Source organism: Gorilla gorilla, chromosome 17, assembly GCF_029281585.2.
Source record: "Gorilla gorilla gorilla isolate KB3781 chromosome 17, NHGRI_mGorGor1-v2.1_pri, whole genome shotgun sequence".
NCBI lineage: Eukaryota > Metazoa > Chordata > Mammalia > Primates > Hominidae > Gorilla > Gorilla gorilla.
This window is the reverse complement of record NC_073241.2, coordinates 91849792-91868530: the sequence shown is the minus strand read 5'-3', so window position 1 is coordinate 91868530 and position 18739 is coordinate 91849792. Positions and strand designations below refer to the sequence as shown.

The following is an 18739-nucleotide window of genomic DNA, read 5'->3' as shown; positions in this document are numbered from 1 at the left end:
CCATAGTGAAAGTACCCCCAACCCTCATAAATTAAAACTAAAAAGCATGTATTACACTTTTTAAGAAGTAGGAATACAAGAAAAATAATCTACAGTACCACCTTTACAGTTAATTGTCAGCATTTTGATATAATCTCTACGTTCTTCCAAAATATTTTTATTAAAAAAAAGGACCTTCATTGTAAAACCAACTCCACTTCAGGTTATTCGTATGTTCAATGAGCTTAGCTGAAGTAGTCTGATTAAAGTACTTTAGCTGGGAAGATAGGAGTACCGTGATCGTCTTGAATAGAAGTGGTCATTATATAAACACTTATGTTCAACATTAAAAATTCAGACCTATTTTTCCTCTGTGAGGAAAAATGTATTACACAAAAAGGATTATTACTGGTAAAAAAAAAAAAAAAGAGACATAATGACATAAATTCAAAATTGTTATAACTGAGTGTGAAGCTTATCATATATCCTTGGCTCTTTTAAAGCCCAGATGGCAGTCTACATTTTCCATTTCAGTTTCTCTCCCAGCACAGGTTAGTGGCTCCCCAAATGCAAAGAGGAAAGAATAATTTGAATTCATTCCTGTTCAGATGGCAATGTCCTTCCACCCATTCATTCCAGCCCTCTTAAAAACTGCATTATTGCAGGAAGAATGGATTTATAAGTAACTTATTTACTCTTACAGAGAACTTGTATAAAATTCATTTTCTCAGTAGACACTGAGCTCAATTCTGCAAATAAAGCACTAAATACTCTGGGGGTCTCTGCCCCCCAGAAGCATGCAACCAGGTTTAAGATTCAGCCAAGACAATGAACTACAGAGCAGAATGACTGCGTGCGTGCTAGGACAAGCAGGGCTGTGGCGCAGGAAACACCCAGCGTGCAGATGGCAGAACTAGGAGGACTAGCTCTTGAGTGAAGCCTAGGACCAGTAGGACTTCTCCACTTCAAAAAGGAGAGTAAAAAGTTTAGAGTTAATCAGCGTAAAGAGCACCCTGTAATCTTTTGATGTATTAATGCTTTAAGTTTACAAAAAAGAGAGCATACCTTCTCGCTGAGCTCTGTGAGGTGCCACGGTAAGTCCGTCCTGAGGTATTGGAGCTTGCTCTATTAAGCTGCTCTCGTTATTTTGCATGTAATCACCATGAGCAGAGTTGTTCTAGATGAGAAAGAGGGAGATATGTTAACTTACACCATGGACTAAGAGTAACAATCACAGATTTAGGTCTTCTCGTTTTACTAACAACCATTTTAGTGGCAATTTTTAGAGGTCCAACAGGTGACTGCACACTATGGGCACAAAGGCACAGTGTCAGAGCCGCAAGCAGAAGATGAGCACTCTATTAATTATTGACTGTCCTAGCTTTCTTGGGACACAGGAAATTGCTTAATAATATACAGAGTTGCCAATGATGTCAATTCTGAACCCAAATCAAAGGAACACATAACAAATGGTGCCCTTCACACTAATCCTCCATAGGGAACAGCATGTGTACTTTTTACAAGAATCACTACACCATTTTTATTCATTGTTTGGTTTTAATAACAGTCTAAAAAGATGCTTTATTAGGAAAAAGTCTTATGAAAGGTATCATCAATACATGCCAAGGATTTCTAAACAAGAATATGTACAGACAGGGAGTTTACCATTAAGGTTCAGTCATCTAACAGCAACTGGGTGCTCTAAACCTAACTGAGTTTGCTCAGCCAATCACTAGTGAACTGGAGTAACTTTGACTCCTAGATCCGATGCTTGGAGTAATAAAGGTGATGCCAAACTTACAAACAGCTCGCCAGAAATCAAGCACTGTCACATACAAACTGTTACAACATCATATTGATTAAGTAAGTAAATAAATAGCCTTATGACAGTTTTTTATTACAACTCGCACCTTATCCCCTCCCTTTATGTGCAGAATCTCAAAACACTACTCATATCAAAATCAACTTGGTTTTAAGAATCAATTATGATTTTACAAATCTGCAGTAAACATACATTAATATTTTTTTCTGTAAAAAATTAGGCAAATAGAAGACCCTAAGCTCCCCACAAATCTCAATTTAAAAATATTTTGTTCTGCTGTCTAATCACGCATCCCGACCCGACAGTAAGTATGAATTGCCCTGTTTATGAGAACTGAGCACATTATATACTTTTGGGAGCTAAACTTCTGCCTTCTAGTCTGTTTTCCTTCATTTAGAAACCCAAGGAAACAAAGACTGTCTGCCTAAAACCATTTAATAAGGAGAGTACAGACCTCTTCAGTCAACATCCAACTTCTGAAACACTTGGCCTGATAGCCTTTACCAATTTTCAATGTGACTGGTTTTTTAAAAATGCAGATATGAATTATTTTAATAACAAAACCACACATATCCTAACCCAGACCATATATTTTATTACAAAATGTAAAACCACATTTACCCAGGAGAGATTCTGCTTCTCAAAAATTTTAATATTGCTGTAAATACTTTAAAAAGCAAAGAAAATAAAGTGCTATATAATCCTCTCAAATAGTTGTGTTAACTGGAAGAAGCTTGGATGAATAGGTTAACTAATTCTTTCTTTTTTTTTTTTTTTGAGACAGGGTCTCTCTCTCTTGCCCAGACTGAAGTACACCGGCATGATCATAGCTCACTGCAGCCTCAAATTCCCGGCTTCAAGTGATCCTCTCAACTCAGCATCCCAAAGTGCTGGAATTACAGGTGTGAGTCATTGTACCTGGCCAGTCAACCATTGCCTAAAGCGAAATATTTCTCTACATTGCTCATATATAATTCACAAATTTAAAGCAATACTTTCAAATGTAAACTAATGCAAAATATGAAAAAAATGTTTTCATTAGTGAGATGCATAAGAAGATACCACTTTATACCCATTAGGATGACTATTATTAAAAAAGACAGTGTTGGCAAGAACACGAAGAAAATGGAACCCTTACACATTGATGGTGGAAACAAAAATAGTATAGCTACTGTTGAAGACAGTCAGGCAGTTCCTCAAAATATTAAACCCAGAATTATTTTATGACCCAGCAATTCCACTTCTAAGATACACCCAAAAGAACTGAAAGCAGAAATGCAAACATAATCTGTACATCAGTGTTCATAGCAGTTATTCACAATAGCCACAAGGTATAAACTCAAAACCCATCAATGGATGAACAGATAAACAAAATATGGTGTACACATACAATTACCTATGATTCAGCCTTAAAAAGGAATGCAATTCTGATACATAATAGGATTTGGATGAATCCCAAAGAGAGTATGCTAGGTGAAATAAGCCAGACACAAAAGAACAAATACAGCATGATTCCACTTATATGAGATACCTAGAATAGTCAAGTTTATAAAGAAAGTAGAATAGTGGCTAGGTGTGGTAGCTCACGCCTGCAATCCCAGCACTTTGGGAGGCCAAGGTGGGAGGATCACATAAGGCAAGTATTTCAAGACCAGACTGGGCGAAATTGCAAGATCCTATCGCTACAAAAGAATTTTTTTGGCCGGGCGCGGTGGCTCACGCCTGTAATCCCAGCACTTTGGGAGGCCGAGGCGGGCGGATCACGAGGTCAGGAGATCGAGACCATCCTGGCTAACATGGTGAAACCCCGTCTCTACTAAAAACACAAAAAATTAGCCGGGCGTAGTGGCGGGCGCCTGTAGTCCCAGCTACTCGGGAGGCTGAGGCAGGAGAATGGCGTGAACCCGGGAGGCGGAGCTTGCAGTGAGCTGAGATCGCGCCACTGCACTCCAGCCTGGGCGACAGAGCCAGACTCCGTCTCAAAAAAAAAAAAAAAGAATTTTTTTTTTTTTTGTTAGCCAGAAGTGGTGGTATGTGCCTGTAGTCCTAGTTAGATGGGAGGACTGCTTGGGCCCAGGAGTTCAAGGCTGCAGTGACCCATGATTGCGCCACTGCACTTCAGCCTGGGCAACAGGGCAAGACCCCGTCTCTAAAGCAAACAAAAAAAGTAGAATAGTAGTTACCAGGTACTGGAGGAAATAGGGTGCTATTTTTTAAATGGCTATAGCATTTCTGTTTGGGATGATAGAATGTTTGGAGACAGTGGTGATGACTCAGGACAATGGGAACGTACTTAATGCTACTGAACCGTACACTAAAAAGGAGAAAATGAGAATTTTATGCCATATATTTTATATCACAATAAAAACTAAAAATGGAAATGATCACACTGCCTCCACAAACATTAAATTGAAGCAACTGTATGAAAGTAGTTTGCTTCACAATCAAAATCACATTTTTGAAGTCTGAAGTTAACTTTATGAACCCAATTTAACCAAGTAGCCTCCTGTTTAATAACGTAGGGAGAAAAATGAAGTTTGAGTTTCTATCCAAAGTCCTAAGTTCATCAACCCATGAAATATCTACTAATTAAATGTTTATTTTCTCCTCCAAGTCTCAGCATGTATCAATGCTATAAAATCATGTAGACTAAGTTTAGAAGCTATTACTAAACTCACTCATGTAACGCTGCATGAGCTGGAGATGAGAATCGGCAGCCCCAATGGTGGGTGGCTGCTCGGCGATGCTGTCTGCCCTGCACTCCCTCTTTACTTTCCTTAGGGGGAAGGGCAGCATAAAATCTGAGAACTCCTTCTTTAATGGAATCATATAAAGAGGAATGGCACCCACTTTATCTGTTAAGTTCAGATTCCCATGAAAATGCAGAACAGATGAAATGCCAGAATCAGTATTTTACAAAGACTAGTTGGAGAAAAGTGTCAGGACCACGAGAAAAGTGGAGACTTCTTCTCTGTTTGTATCAAGAAAGCAGGGTTTAAAGATTCTAAGCCTGCAAAAATACGCACAAGCATACAAAGAACTTTAGTAGGAGTGCATTCTCCTTTTTTAACTCGCCTGAGGCAGAGCTTCTTCTGTCCTATTGCTTGCCTCAAGAGCTACTGGTTAGCACAAACCTACACGGCATGTGGTTCAGGTGGTCCAGATGGTTTTGCCACAGATCACACGTAGACCCATCACAATTACATACTTGAGATTTCTTAACTGTGGGGACCTTGTGAAACAGCCAAGTAGCTGGACATCCTAAAAAATTCTTCTCTGAAAACATACCATTAGAACAAAGGTCATAGATGGAGTTTTAGTTCGTCTAACAATATTCTACATGGTTCTTGTAGTCCCTCGATATAGACTATAAATTTAAAAATCCAAGATATTCCAAATATAATAACACAGCAGTAAGAGTTTTTTATTTTTTAAAACCAAATTCACTAACTTCTTCTGAAGTTTTCCCAATTGTCAAATGAGACTCAGAAAATTAACAGCAGTATATAATAACATTCTATTAAGCTTCCGTGGCGGATTAAAGGTAGCTAAAAATTATTTAATATTCCTCCCGCTGAAAAGTGGGACAAATTCCCCACCCAGTGGATCTGGGCTGGCTTTAGAATGTGCTGGTGGTGATGCTCTTCTGAAGTTAGGTCCTGGGAAGCCTCAGCCCTGGGCCTCCTGGACACTTGGGCTTGGAGTCCTGAGTCACCACATGAGACACGCACTTCTCCTGGCAGCCGCACTTGATGGACCACGTGGAGAGAGGAGAGGAGTCTAGGGATGCCATCTGGGCCCCAGCTGTGTCCCAGACACCCTAGAACAGAGACAAACTCTTCACTATAGTTATCTGTCTAAATCCCTCACCCACAAAACTGTGAGAGATGGTAATAAAATGGTCATTGTTTTACACCACCAAGTTTGGGGGTAATTCTGTTCTTTAAATAGGCAGATTCATAGGTCTCCTCCTTCAGCACCGGCATCTGTGCTTCCTTTGCCAACATGCTCTCACTACAGAAGGAAAACATCTTTTAACCCTAGAACTAGGAAGATGATCCAGAAATTGATATATCCCTGGGCCAGCAGCCCCCACATCTTTAAATCCCCACATCAGGGTGTTCTGGGGTGAGGTGAAAAGAATGCATGCATGAGTGCACAAGGATCTAGAGAAGCGCACACCTCCTCCCCAGCCCACATCTGACTCTGCCTTCGCTGTCGCAGGCTCGCCCCACGAGAGATGAGGGAGGGAGGCCAAGGGGTCGTCAGGAAGGATGAGAGCCTGGGCTCAGAAGCTGGAAGGAACTTCCATGCCTTCTAGCACCTGCAGCAGAGCCACTGCTTCACCCCCAGTGCAAAAACATTCTTGGAACCTTGTAGAAACATAAGTTTATAGAACATAAGAAGGATCTACGGCAGTAACTGATTTACTATACAGTGTTGCCAACACTGCATTAGGACTTGTGTTCACACCACTAGTTATTATAGAATGGGCAATTTTCCCAAACTAATAAAACTACTCAATACTCAATGCCACAACCTCTTTGTATGAGGGATGACCTCTTCTCAAGCAAATACTCCCAAACATTACAGCATTTGGTTCACATGTGACCATGCCGTCTCCCATTTAGGACCACCAGTGAATTTCAATCATTTGATACCCAAGACAAAAATCAACTGTACTACGGGACACATCCCAATTCAGACATTTCTAACAAGAAACATAAAAATTCCCCAACATTTATGTTATAGAGTGTTCACTTCAGTGACCAAAGTTTAATTATCTTTCCAATCACACAAGGCACTACCCCAATTCTACATCTGACTCACACCACCCCTCAAGTAGATCATAAACTGGAGATCAAACACTACAGGCTACCTACCATCAACTATCCAAACAATAAGAAAATAGGTTAATATATGACTTTTCCATCCTATCAAAATGTCACTGCTAGGTCTGCACCAATTTATGCACCCACACACAAAAGCTCAATTAACACAGGGAGTAGAAATAATCAGATTTTTTTTTTTTTTTTAAGACAGGATCTCCCTCTGTCTCCCAGGCTGGATTGCGCAGCAACGCAATCACGGCTCACTTCAGCCTTGACCTCTCTGCTCAAGCAATCTTCCCACCTCCGTCTCTTGAGTAGCTAGGACTATAGGCATGTACCACCATGCCAGGCTAATTTTTTTTAGAGATGGGGTCTTGGTATGTTGCCTAGGCTGCAAATAGTCTGATTTGGAAGGCATATTAAATAAGCACAGCCAGTCAGCACCCACCCATTGAAGATTCAATTCAAATCTACACTTGTTCCATGCTTTTTATATAAAGAAACAATTCCTCTTATTTCCAAAATAATTGTACCTATCCTATGTAACTGCAAATTTTTTTATAAATACTGGTAAGTACAATTCAAAAATAAGACAAAAATCACTGCCTGATATACTTAGTCTTTTTTTTTTTTTTTTTTTTTTTTTTTTTGAGGCAGAGTTTCGCTCTTGTTGCCCAGGCTGGAGTGCAATGTCACCATATCGGGTCACTGCAATCTCTGCCTCCCAGGTTCAAACAATTCTCCTGCCTTAGTCTTTGGAGTAACTGGAATTATAGGCATGCACCACCACGCCCGGCTAATTTTTGTATTTTTTTTAAATCAGAGACAGGGTTTCACTATGTTGGTCAGGCTGGTCTCGAACTCCTGACCTCAGGTGATCCACCTGCCTTGGCCTCCCAAAGTGCTGGGTTTACAGGCTTGAGCCACTGTGCCCAGCCTCGATATACTTAATCTTAAAGCAGTGTATCATATTGGTATTTTTTCTTTTTTCTTTTTTTGAGACGAAGTCTGACTCTGTCACCCTGGTTGGAGTGCAGTGGCATGATCTCGGCTCACTGCAATCTCTGCCCCCCGGGTTCAAGTGATTCTGCTGCCTCAGCCTCAGGAGTAACTGGGATTACAGGCGCCCACTACACGCCCGACTAATTTTTGTATTTTTAGTAGAGACAGGGTTTCACTATGTTGGCCAGTCTGGTATCGAACTCCTGACCTCAAGTGATCCACCCGCCTCGGCCTCCCAAAGTGCTGGGATTACAGGCATGAGCCACCACGCACAGCCTCATATTTTTCAAAGCTATATATATTCCAAGTCCAAACACAGGAAATTATGACTGAGCAATGATGATATATACAACACTGACAAAAAAATGAGGCACAATGCCTGAGCCTTTGGGGAACTTAAAATTCTAGTGTGAAAGATCAAATTTATTTATTTTTACTTATTTTTAAGACAGGGTCTCACTCTGTTACCCAGGCTGGAGTGCAGTGGCATGATCTCAGCTCACTGCAGCCTCTGCCTCCAGGGCTCAAATGATCCTCCAGGCTGGCTCAAGCTATCCTCCTGGGCTCAAGTGATCCTCCTGCCTCCGCCTCCTGAGTAGCTGGGACTACAGACATGCACCACTACGCCCAGCTAATTTTTGTATTTTTCTGTAGAGACTGGTTTTTGCCATGTTGCCCAAGCTGGTCTTGAACTCCTGGGCTCAAGCAATCCGCCCGCCTCAGCTTCCCACAGTGCTGGGATTACAGGCATGAGCCACCACACCTGGCCTGAGAGGTCAATTTCAAATGTTAAAAAGACAAAGAATCACAGAAGTACCAAAATTACAACGATACATGTGCATCTAAAATTCAGTGGCAGCAAATAATCCTTTAAGACTGCCATGGGGACAATTCCAGAAAACATCATACAAGAGACAATGGCATGAACCCAGCCTAGAATGAAAGGGGGGGATATATGAAAAAAGAGTGGAGGAGGAGATTTTGAGTCTAAAGGCCTATTAGAGGCCAGGGTCCACCAGTCACTCAAAGAAAACATAGTATGATTAAATGTTGCTTTAGAAAGGTATATCTGGTAGTAGTATTAAACGCTTAGAAGTGGGAAGGCTAAAAAGCAGGGGAATCAGAAGGCTACTATAAAAGTCTTGGCGTAAAGTCCCAACAGAGAACGGTGTCAGGCAAGGATGAGGAAAGTGTGTATTCAGGATGTGATGGGAGAAGACGATCAAGGTCATCAAGTAATTCGGAGTGACTAGAAACATAATGGTACCATTCAGAGAACTGAGTGAGTCTGGAAGATTTTCAAAAAATCAATCATGTATTCTTTTTATATAGATTCACATTAGAGTGACAGTTGACATTCAGTGAGATATACACCATAAGGGCGCACATGCGTGCGCGCGCACACACACACACACACACACCCCCCTTCACTGGCTCCCACTGCAACCTACTGACAACCTATTATTTTAACATGACCTTCAAGGCCCTCATTATAACCCAACCCTACTATCTCTTCAAATGTCTTCCTTTTCCTCTTTCTTCTCTCCTTTTTGAAACAGCGTCTCACTCTGTTGCTCAGGCTGGAGTGCAGTGGTACCACCACAGCTCACTGCAGCCTTGACCTCCCAGGCTCAAGTGATCCTCCCACCTCAGCCTTCTGAGTAGCTGGAGCCTCCTGAGTAGTTGGGACTACAGGTACTTGCCACCACACCCAGCTAACTTTTTTTTTTTTTTTTTTTTACTTTTTGTAGAGATGGGGATCTCACTAAGTTGTCAGAGTTGGCTTCAAACTCCTGGGCTCAAGCGACCCCTCTGCCTCAGCCTCCCAAAGTGTTGAGATTACAGGCGTGAGCCACCGCACCTCACCTAACATCTGTTTTTCTACTCATCCACTGCAACCAAATTGTGTTAATCGCTCTATGAATAATACATATATCTCCTTCTTGTTTACCAAGCATTTTCATTTACATTAACACATTCATCCTCACAACAATTATAGGAAACAGACAGGAATGATATCCCTACTTTATACTGGACACTCTGGACTTTGGGAAGACCAAATAACTTGCCAAAATGACCTTTTCAAAATATAAATCTGACCTCAAATAAATGATTTATTGAATGAGCACAAAACACTTCTAATGAACTGAGGCATTCAGAAAGGAACTAAAGGTCAAATGTTCCCGAGAGCATAGGAAAAACAGAAGGAAGCCAACTACCCCCGGCCCAGCCAGGCTACACCTGTAACATAAACACCCGATTAGGCACTTCCCTTTTAGATTGATTGTTTACAGAGAAAGGAACCCCAAAATGTCAGTGGATGAATGAGGCTTTTGTGACAAAGAATTCTTTGTAAGTAGAAGTACTGTCACACACAGTCCTCCATAACGAAAAACACAGTCAATAAAATAAGTTCAGTCTGCCTTGACAGTAGTACAGGCCTTTTTGCTTCCCTTTAAAAAAAAAAAATTAGCTTAACATTTCTCAAGAGAAAAATATTAAGTTAAAAATAAGCCAATTCAACAGCTTTTATAAAAGTAACAAAATGTTCTTAATTATCCATGGATTCTAGTCTGTGCTCTGAACTAACAAAGAATCATGTAACTTAACAAAAGTGCAAAACGGATTTAAATTATAGAATAGTTTTCTAGCTAAATGTGAAAACAGGATCAGGATTTAAGTAGATTACAACTGCACGATAATTAATAATAATCTAAATCTAAAACATGCACTTTCTCCATTCCCATCCCCAAATCCACTACGAGGAAAATATCTATTTTAATGTTCTGTGACTCAAAGAATTCCTTCCTTTGGGTTTATCTGTAGAACACTACATCTTTACAAGTAAGTACTAACAAAAATAAAATAACTGCTCCAAATAAATGTGCCTCAAATACCACCTTTTCAATTGTCTGTCCTTCCCGAACATCAGTGTATTCACAGGGATGGTAACAGAGAATATACAAAATACTCCACTATAAGGATTTTTATTAGGTTAAAAAAAAAACCATATTCCTGAAAACACTGCAGGTTGTGTTAGTGGAAAATATGCACTGAGCACTAATCTCAAGAAAGAATGCACGTTCAAGACAGTATGTGAATTATTTCACATCTTATTAATACAATCACCACCTCAAAAGTTATTATCCCCATTTTACAGGTAAGACTGTAAATTATCCCCATTTTACAGGTAAGACTCAGGGATTTAAGTGGCCTGGCTGACAACTATCACAGCTAGTGGCAGAGTTGAAACGTAACCCTCCAAGCCTAGGGATCTACTAAACATGGCTATCATTCTTCAAGGTCTTCTAATAGCCTCTATGACACTCTTCCTGACCCCTTCTCCACACAAAAAAATTGTTAAGGCAACATGTATAGTACATATAAAATTATCCCCCAATACCCATGAGGAATTGGTACTAGAACCTCCCAATACCAAAATCCAAGAGTGCTCCAGTCTGGATATAAAATGGCCTAGTATTTGTGTATAACCTATGTACATCCTCCTGTATACTCTAAATAGCTCCAGATTACTTATATCTAACACAACATAGATGCTATGTAAATAGCTGTTATACTGTATTGTTTTGGATTACAAGAAAAGTCTGTACGTGTTCAGTACACGTGCAATATTTTTCCCTAATATTTTTGACCCATAGTTGGTTGAATCCCCGGATGTAGAAACCATGGGTATGTATAAATAAATCACACAGACATATTTTCGTCAACTTGAGAGAAAGAATGTACTTCCTCTCCACATCCAGCACCCGCTCCCGCCTCCCACCATGGTATACATGAGACTTTTTCTGAGTTCTCCTTACCTGGAAAATGACTGCATAGAAAAATGTAACTGGGGAAGGAACTCAGGATTTTAATAGTTATTTCCTACTAAAATAATCACTATTTGATATATTCTAAAAAGCCTCTTCCAAATGGCTTTTATAACTGAACTGCTTTTATTCTTTGCTGTAGTCAAACCAACCTAAAATTTCCCATGAAAGACATAGCTGTTTCTGGCCCCCACTCTCAGTATGTGAGATGCTGTGCCCACTTCTCTACCACCACCATCCACACAAGGCTGAGCTTTCACCTGCAACTGCTAATATGTATTGAAGACCATGAACCAGACACTATGCTACAAGTAAGGACTCCTTCACTGAACCCTAACACTCCCAGAGTGGCGGGAGGGAAGCCTCAGGCAGCACCCACTGCCCCAACAACACTATTCACTTTAAAATATCAAATAACCCAGCAGCAGGGGTCAGTTAAATAAAGGTATTTATTAATATTACCAGTGAGCATTAGAACTGGTCATTTTTAAAAAGCATCTTTTTTTTTTTTTTTTTTTTTTTTTTTTTTGAGACGGTGTCTCACTCTGTCACCCAGGCTGGAGTGCAGTGGCGCGATCTCGGCTGACTACAACCTCCGCTTCTCGGGTTCAAGCAATTCTCCTGTCTCAGCCTCCCGTGCAGCTGGCACTACAGGCGCCTGCCACCACGCCCAGCTAATTTTTATATTTTTAGTAGAGATAGGGTTTCACCTTGTTGGTCAGGCTGGTCTCTAACTCCTGACCTCAGGTGATCCTGAGGTCTCGGCCTCTCAAAGTGCCGGAATTACAGGCGTGAGCCACTGTGCCTGGCCAAAAAATCATCTTTTTTAGTGCCTGCTATAGTAACTGAAATTCTGACAATCAACCTTTTCCTTCTCATTTTAAGTCAGTTACTCTCTCACCAGGATTCTGGCTGCCACATCCACATTCAAGTTATCTTGAAGTAGCATCGTTGATGTTAAAACTCTTTTAAAAGTTTTCTTCCAGTATGTTTCCTATATTGCAAAGTTAATCAAAGTACTTGGTCTATCAAGTACAATTTAGCTAACTAAACTACGCTATGAAAAAGTAACAAGGTTTTTTTGTTTTGTTTTGTTTTTCCCGAGACAAAGTTTCACTCTGTCGCCCAGGCTAGAGTGCAGTGGGGCCACCTCGGCTCACTGCAACCTCTGCCTCCCGGGTTCAAGCGATTCTCCTGCCTCAGCCTCCAGAGTAGCTGGGACTACAGGCATGTGCCACCATGCCCGGCTAATTTTTTTTGTATTTTTCTTAATAGAGATGGGGTTTCACCATATTGGCCAGGCTGGTCTCGAACTCTCCTGACCTCGTGATCCGCCCACCTCGGCCTCCCGAAGTGCTGGGATTACAGGCGTGAGCCACCGCACCTGGCCGCAAGGTTTTCTTTTTAATTCACTACTTTTAGTAAGTGAAGGACTCATGGCTACTTGATTTTTGTGAATTCAAATATGTTTTGTGAGTTCAAATAACACAAAGACATAGGATAATTTTGTGCCTTAGTATCGAAAGTTTACATTTTTATCTTTCATTCAAACATTAGTACTGTTAGTCAAGCAATTAAGCTTTGAAGATCTTGGTGACACAATCTCCAGAGAATCTTCATACCATATTAATCAATAACCACTACTATGATCGTCTACACGTTTTATGCTTCTTATACCTTTGTGTCGCTAGTTGGTGACTAAACCTCCAAAATGAGAATACCCATTTTCCCGAATAGTCAACGAATGTCTTTAAGTATGCAAACATTGCTTGCCTGTCTTGCTTCCTGTCTTTTCAATGAAACAGCAACAAAACTAGTACCTTTTAAAATACATAGGCATTTTTTTGTTGCTAACACACAATTTATAGTTTGGCTTCCTAATAATAGGAAGACACCCATTTTAAAAACCAAGCGTTTTCAGCTATGCTATATAAGCAGTCTGTAACTTCCTAACACAGGATTGTAACAATCACACAGAGTTCCTACGACACTGTTAATGAGTGACTTCACTACTGCTCCCTGGCCTATTTGCTGAATTTTGTGCAAGTTACTGGCAGTCCACCGCAATTGTGTGAAGAACGTGAGATTTATGTACAAGCCTCCTAAAAAAACTGCTGACATTTAAGTTGTAATCCAATGTAATATTTACCATAAAGTCATCCAAATAATAGAAAAATTCTAGAAATGTTACTCTTAAAAGTAAAAACATCCTTGTTGAGCTTTCCTGTATTTCCAATGTAACCTAAAAAGTATATATTCTACCGGCAACCTGTGGACCTGTTATACCTCAACTATTAACATTGTAACCATGGCATGTCACTAACAGTTGCTGAGCCCAGTCAACTTCAAAGCATGTAACATAAAATTGGCATTAAAGACATGTTCTGTCTGTAAATGTCATTAGTTTTTAAATTTTTTAATAGACAAGCTGATTCAGTAGTGGATACAAGGAAGTCCTGTGAGAGCCAGGTGCACTATTCCGGGCCAGTATACACTTACTTTAATAGAAAAGAGAATTAAAAGGATGCTAACTTTACGTTAACCAATAGTAAGGCTGAAAATACGTCGTTTGGCACACCAAAGAGCTTCACTTAGTAGTTAAGAAAGACTCCCAATTAAAATTGCATACTTGTGTCTAAAAGGTTACTTTCGGGGAGTGGGGGAAATGCTGCCACACTAATTTCCCTTTACCAGGGTTATCGCCACGGCCCAGCACGGCCGAGCGCAGCATCCACGTGGTTCTCGAGTCCGGCTGGAAGTCTCCGGCGCTAGCCCAAGGCCTGGCCTCCGCGGGAAGAGGCCAAAAGGGCGCCGGGGGCGGGGCCGGCGCGCCGGTCACGTGGGCGGCGCGCGCGGCCGCCATCTTGCAGGGCGGGGGCGGGGAGGAGCCCCGCTGCACGGACCCTATCATCGCCATGCGCTAGCCCCGGGCGTTGCGTGACCTCCGAGCCCCTAAGGTGGGTCGCGGCGCCTCCACGCGAGGGGCGCGCGAGCTTTGGGCTCATCCCTGCCGATGGAGAGGTGCGTCCGCCCTCCCCGGGTGCGCGGCGGCGGCGGCGGCGGGAGGCCGAGAACAGCTGGGCAGGACTGCAGCGAATGAGGGCTTAACTCAGCCCACCCACATCAGCGGCCTCTGGAGTGACAGCCTGGGAGCAACATCATCAGATAAAAGGTCAAGGCCAGAACAAGCCACAGCTGGGACTCGGAGGTCACGCTAAGCAGCAGAAAATGCGGGGTCGTAACAACTTAATGAGATGTGAATGATGTGTTACGGTAACCCTAAACAACTGCTGGAGAAGTTCACCACACACCACGCATCTAGAAATAGCCCAGTGTCACCTGTAGTACGCGGCCCCTATGATTTATTCCCCCACTTCACTTGACACGTCCTGAGAAGCAGTGATGTGCTGACGTTAATGGCAGGATGCCCAACCTCACGTTGTCCATCCCTCCCAGCACTCACTGGTTGCAGAAAAGGTCACGCATTGCGGTCAACATAAAAATCTCATTACTCTGGTCTGCATGCATCCCTCCCCTTCCTCTACTTGCCCTCCAACACGCTTATTAAAAGCAAAATTTAAAGAAAGAAAAGGGAAAGAAAAAAATACTTTCAGCAGTTAAAATCAGAAATCAAGTACCTTTGTTGGAATAGTATGAATGGAATGATATGAGGTTCCACTGTGGGACATTTTCTTTAGGCCTGCAATTTAAGGCTATCTTTACAATATTGTATGTTATTACAATAACATTTTAAATAAGCATTGTTCCTGAATTCATGTTTTTGTCTCTAAATTTAATGGCTGTGCGGCATATAGGACTTTTGGGAAATTAACGAGTAGGCTGAAGAGTGGAGGAGGCTTTTACCATCAGCACACGCACTGCATGCTAGTGGTAAACAGGCACTGGAAGATGACAAAATTTCAAACTCACCGAGATAATGCTGGGCACTAGCGTTACATCTGAGTTTGATAAAATACGTCCCAAAACATGAGTTAGTTACCTCACAGAAGCGTCGTTTTAAAAAAGAGGGGTTCAGGCTAGATTATCTCTAAATTCCTTCCAGCCCCAAATCCATTGATTCCACGGGTACTGAGTCCACAAAACCACTAGTGAAATACCATGCCCAATTTTAGTTCTGGGGTACTGAATGACAGCAGATATATATATATATATATATATACTGAATTAACGTTCAAGCAAGGAGAGGAGAAAATCCCCTTTTCCATTATCTCCTAGAGATCACCTAAGCTGAAAAACATGGCATCCAAATCAACACCTTTCAAAAGCCTGTGACCCCACAAATAATCTCACTTTACAGTTCTCACTCGTACTGAAACCTACTCCTCCCCACCTTCCCATGGAAAAGTCCTCCTCAAAGACTCACTGGACCCTAATTATCATTAAATTGCTTTCATGGCTGTAAAAAAAAATTCATCTTTAATGTTTGCGACAAGTGTCTCATCTGGATTCTCGTCTACTACATTTTGGTGTTTAAGTAATTCTTTTGGGCAACATTAACGCCTATCGTAAACGCTCAACAAATATCCCGGAACCCCAATCTGTAGGCAGGAATCAAGCCCGTGAGAAAGCGCGTATGCCGGAGGGAAAGAGCATCCCAGGCCGCGCTAGCAGAGGTTTCTCTCCCCGGACAACCTGCGTTACTACTCATCTCAGATCCATTCGCAGGTCTCTACGTCAGATGTCTGCTGGGAACACAAGCCCTCAGAGCAGAAGCCACAAGGACCCGTACGACCCCTTTTAACTCAGGCACACACTGGGCAAAAAAAGTCCCTCTGTGCCAAAGACAAGGGCAGCTCGCCGGGAGCGCACCTTCAGGACACCCCGCCGAGGGCCCGGCAGAGCCCGGAGACGGGAGGCGGAGCCCCGGCCAGGCAGGCGGGGAAGGACGGCGCTGCCCGGGGCTTACTGCGGCTGGCTCTCGCACAGGTTCCTCCAGCACCCCGCAGCTCCCGCACCGAGCGCTGAGATGCTCAGAGCCAAAAACGTCTGGACACTTTTCCTCCGAGAAGGCCCCCGGCGGGGAGCTCCACGTCTTCCGTGGCAACACCGTGGCACGGAAGGGACTTCTAGAGCATTCTGTGATGGCGGGTGGCTGTGTCTGCCGGGGTGTGGGGTGGGGTGGGGGAGTGGAACGGAGCGGCCCAGCGAGACGAAGCTCAGCCCTCTGGCGCTGGGAGCTGCCGGGTGGGGATTCCAAGCCACCTGCGCCGGGCTGGGGCTCGGGCAAGGGGCGTCCGAGAGCGAGGCCGGGGAGGCCGCCCGGGCAGCGATCGCACCGCGAGTCCAGGGAGGCTCCGTGCGCCTTACCTGGGCCCTGGGGCCGGCAAACTTGCACGGCTCTACCTCCACCTCCGCGTCCTCGGGGCCCCCGCGGAGAGCGGCGCGGAGCCTCTCCAAGTGTTCCCTCAGGGTGACCCGCTGGTGGAAGGAGAAAGCCGGGTGCAGCGAGGCCATGGTGAAGAGCAGCAGCAGTTCCTCCTGGGCCCTGGAGCCGAGCCCGCCGCCGACCCGGGGCTCCACAATGCCGCCTTCCGGGCCCGAGCCGTCCTTCTCGGCGTCCTGCTCGCCGTCGCCGTCCTCGCCGCGCTCGTCCTCCGCGCCGCCCCGCGAGCCGCCGCCCCGCGAGCCCTCGCCCCGGGCCGCGCGCAGGCTTTTGAGCACCGAGTCCACCTGGGGTAGCAGGCGGTGCAGACGGCCAGCGGCCTCCCGGTTCTCCGAGCCCAGCAGCGCCAGGTAGACGATGAGGCGCGAGCGCACCGCGGGCTCTCGGAAGTCGGCCAGCGGCCCCGGGTCCGAGAGGCCGTTGGCCTTGGCCTCCGAGTCGCGCAGGTAGTGGTAGTCCTTGCGCGCCAGGTCCTCCAGGCACGAGCCAAGGAAGCGCAGCTCCAGCGGGTTGCACAGGTCCAGCAGCCCGCACATGAACTCCAGGCGCTGCGCCGAGCCCAGCACCAGCCCGAACCACTCGTATACCCGCTCCTGCTCGCGCAGCGCCGCCGAGGGCCCCCCGCCGCCGCCCGGCATACCCGCCCCCGCCGCCGCTCCACCAGCAACAGGCGGCCCGAGTCCCCGGGGCGGCGGCGGCAGAGGGCCCCGCGACGGGCCCGCGGGCGGCGACGGCGGCGGGGGGCGGCAGTCGCGGCGGCGGCGCGAAGGCGCCTTCGCGCCCGGCCGCGCGTCCGCCTCGGGCTCCTCCGCCTCGGGCGGCGGCTCCGCGGGGTGCGTTGGCTTCAGCGGCAGCTTCATCCTCAGCATCCTCGGCTAGGGCGGCGCAGACATGCGAGCGGGGGCGGGCGGGAGGGGCCGCGAGGTGGAGCACAGGCCGAGGCGGCGGCGCGGCCGTCAGGAGCGGGGCCCCTCCATGCCGCCGGGGGAGGGCCGGGGACGGGGGCGGGTCTCGGCCGGCGAGGGGGGCGGTGGCCGGCCGGCGGGGTCGCTGGCGTCGTCTTCCCGGGCTCGGGGCGGGGCGTGCCCGCGACGGCTCCTCCCCCTGAGCTCCTCGCCGGTTCTGGGAGCCCGGGTGCGGGTGGGAGCAAGCGAGCGAGGGTGTCCTCCTTCCGCCTCCCTCTCTCCGCCGTCCGCGCTGAGCCGGGGCGGCGGTGCCTGAGCGGTTCCCTCGCTAGCCGGTGAGGACGGAGCGGCTGGGTAAGGAGGTGGAGCAGCCGGGCCGGGCGGAGAAGCTTGCGGGCTCCGCGCACCGCACCTCCGCCAATCAGCGCCGCGAATCGACGGTGACGTCGCTCTCCCCGCCCCCTGGGGCTGCCTTTCTCCAGGAAGCCACGCCCAACCGCTGGCCGGCCGCCTCCCTCTCGGCGGCTTCCGTGCGGTCCTAAAGGCTGGTGTTCGGCTGGAGGAGGACGCGGGCTGGGGCCGTGGGGCGGCGTGAGGGTAGTCCGGGAGCCGTGAGGAGCGTGCGAGGCCCACGTGAGCGGAGGGACGCGGCCGCTCTCACCTTTCCCGAGGGCCCTGGCCCGGCTTTGGACTCCTGATTCTCCTCTGCTTGCCAGCTGCCGCCCCGCCTCCGCCAGTGGTGCCCGGGCTGCCTGCGCGGCCGGAGTGAACGCGTCCCGGGAGCAGGGGTTTCTCCGAAGTGAGCGCGCCAGCCCCGGGATGAGGTCGTTCGAGTCCTCACCGCCCAGTGCACTTCCTGAAAGCCGGCGGTGGGCTGTCTCCCACCTTGTGAAACTTTGCCAGGTGTCGCCCACAGGGGACTGGGTCCGGACGCGGGTGGCGGCGCTGGTTTGCGGCCCCGGTTT

General features: G+C 45.9%; 1 protein-coding gene across 3 annotated transcripts in view; it reads right to left on the bottom strand.

Moving 5' to 3' along the window:
* Positions 1-18138, bottom strand: part of ZCCHC2 (zinc finger CCHC-type containing 2) — a 55861-nt gene extending 37723 nt beyond the window's left edge. For 2 of the 3 annotated variants that reach the window (XM_055368743.2, XM_055368744.2), the window contains exons 1-2: positions 16794-17830; positions 1045-1156 (exon numbers count right to left, since the gene is read on the bottom strand). In XM_055368743.2, coding sequence (XP_055224718.1) covers positions 1045-1156; positions 16794-17738 — 1057 coding nt within the window. In that variant the 5' untranslated portion in view covers positions 17739-17830. Of the gene's footprint in view, positions 1-1044; positions 1157-16793 lie in introns of all 3 variants that reach the window. The other variant, XM_031003740.3, reaches the window with a different exon arrangement.
* Positions 18139-18739: the final 601 nt, after the last annotated feature.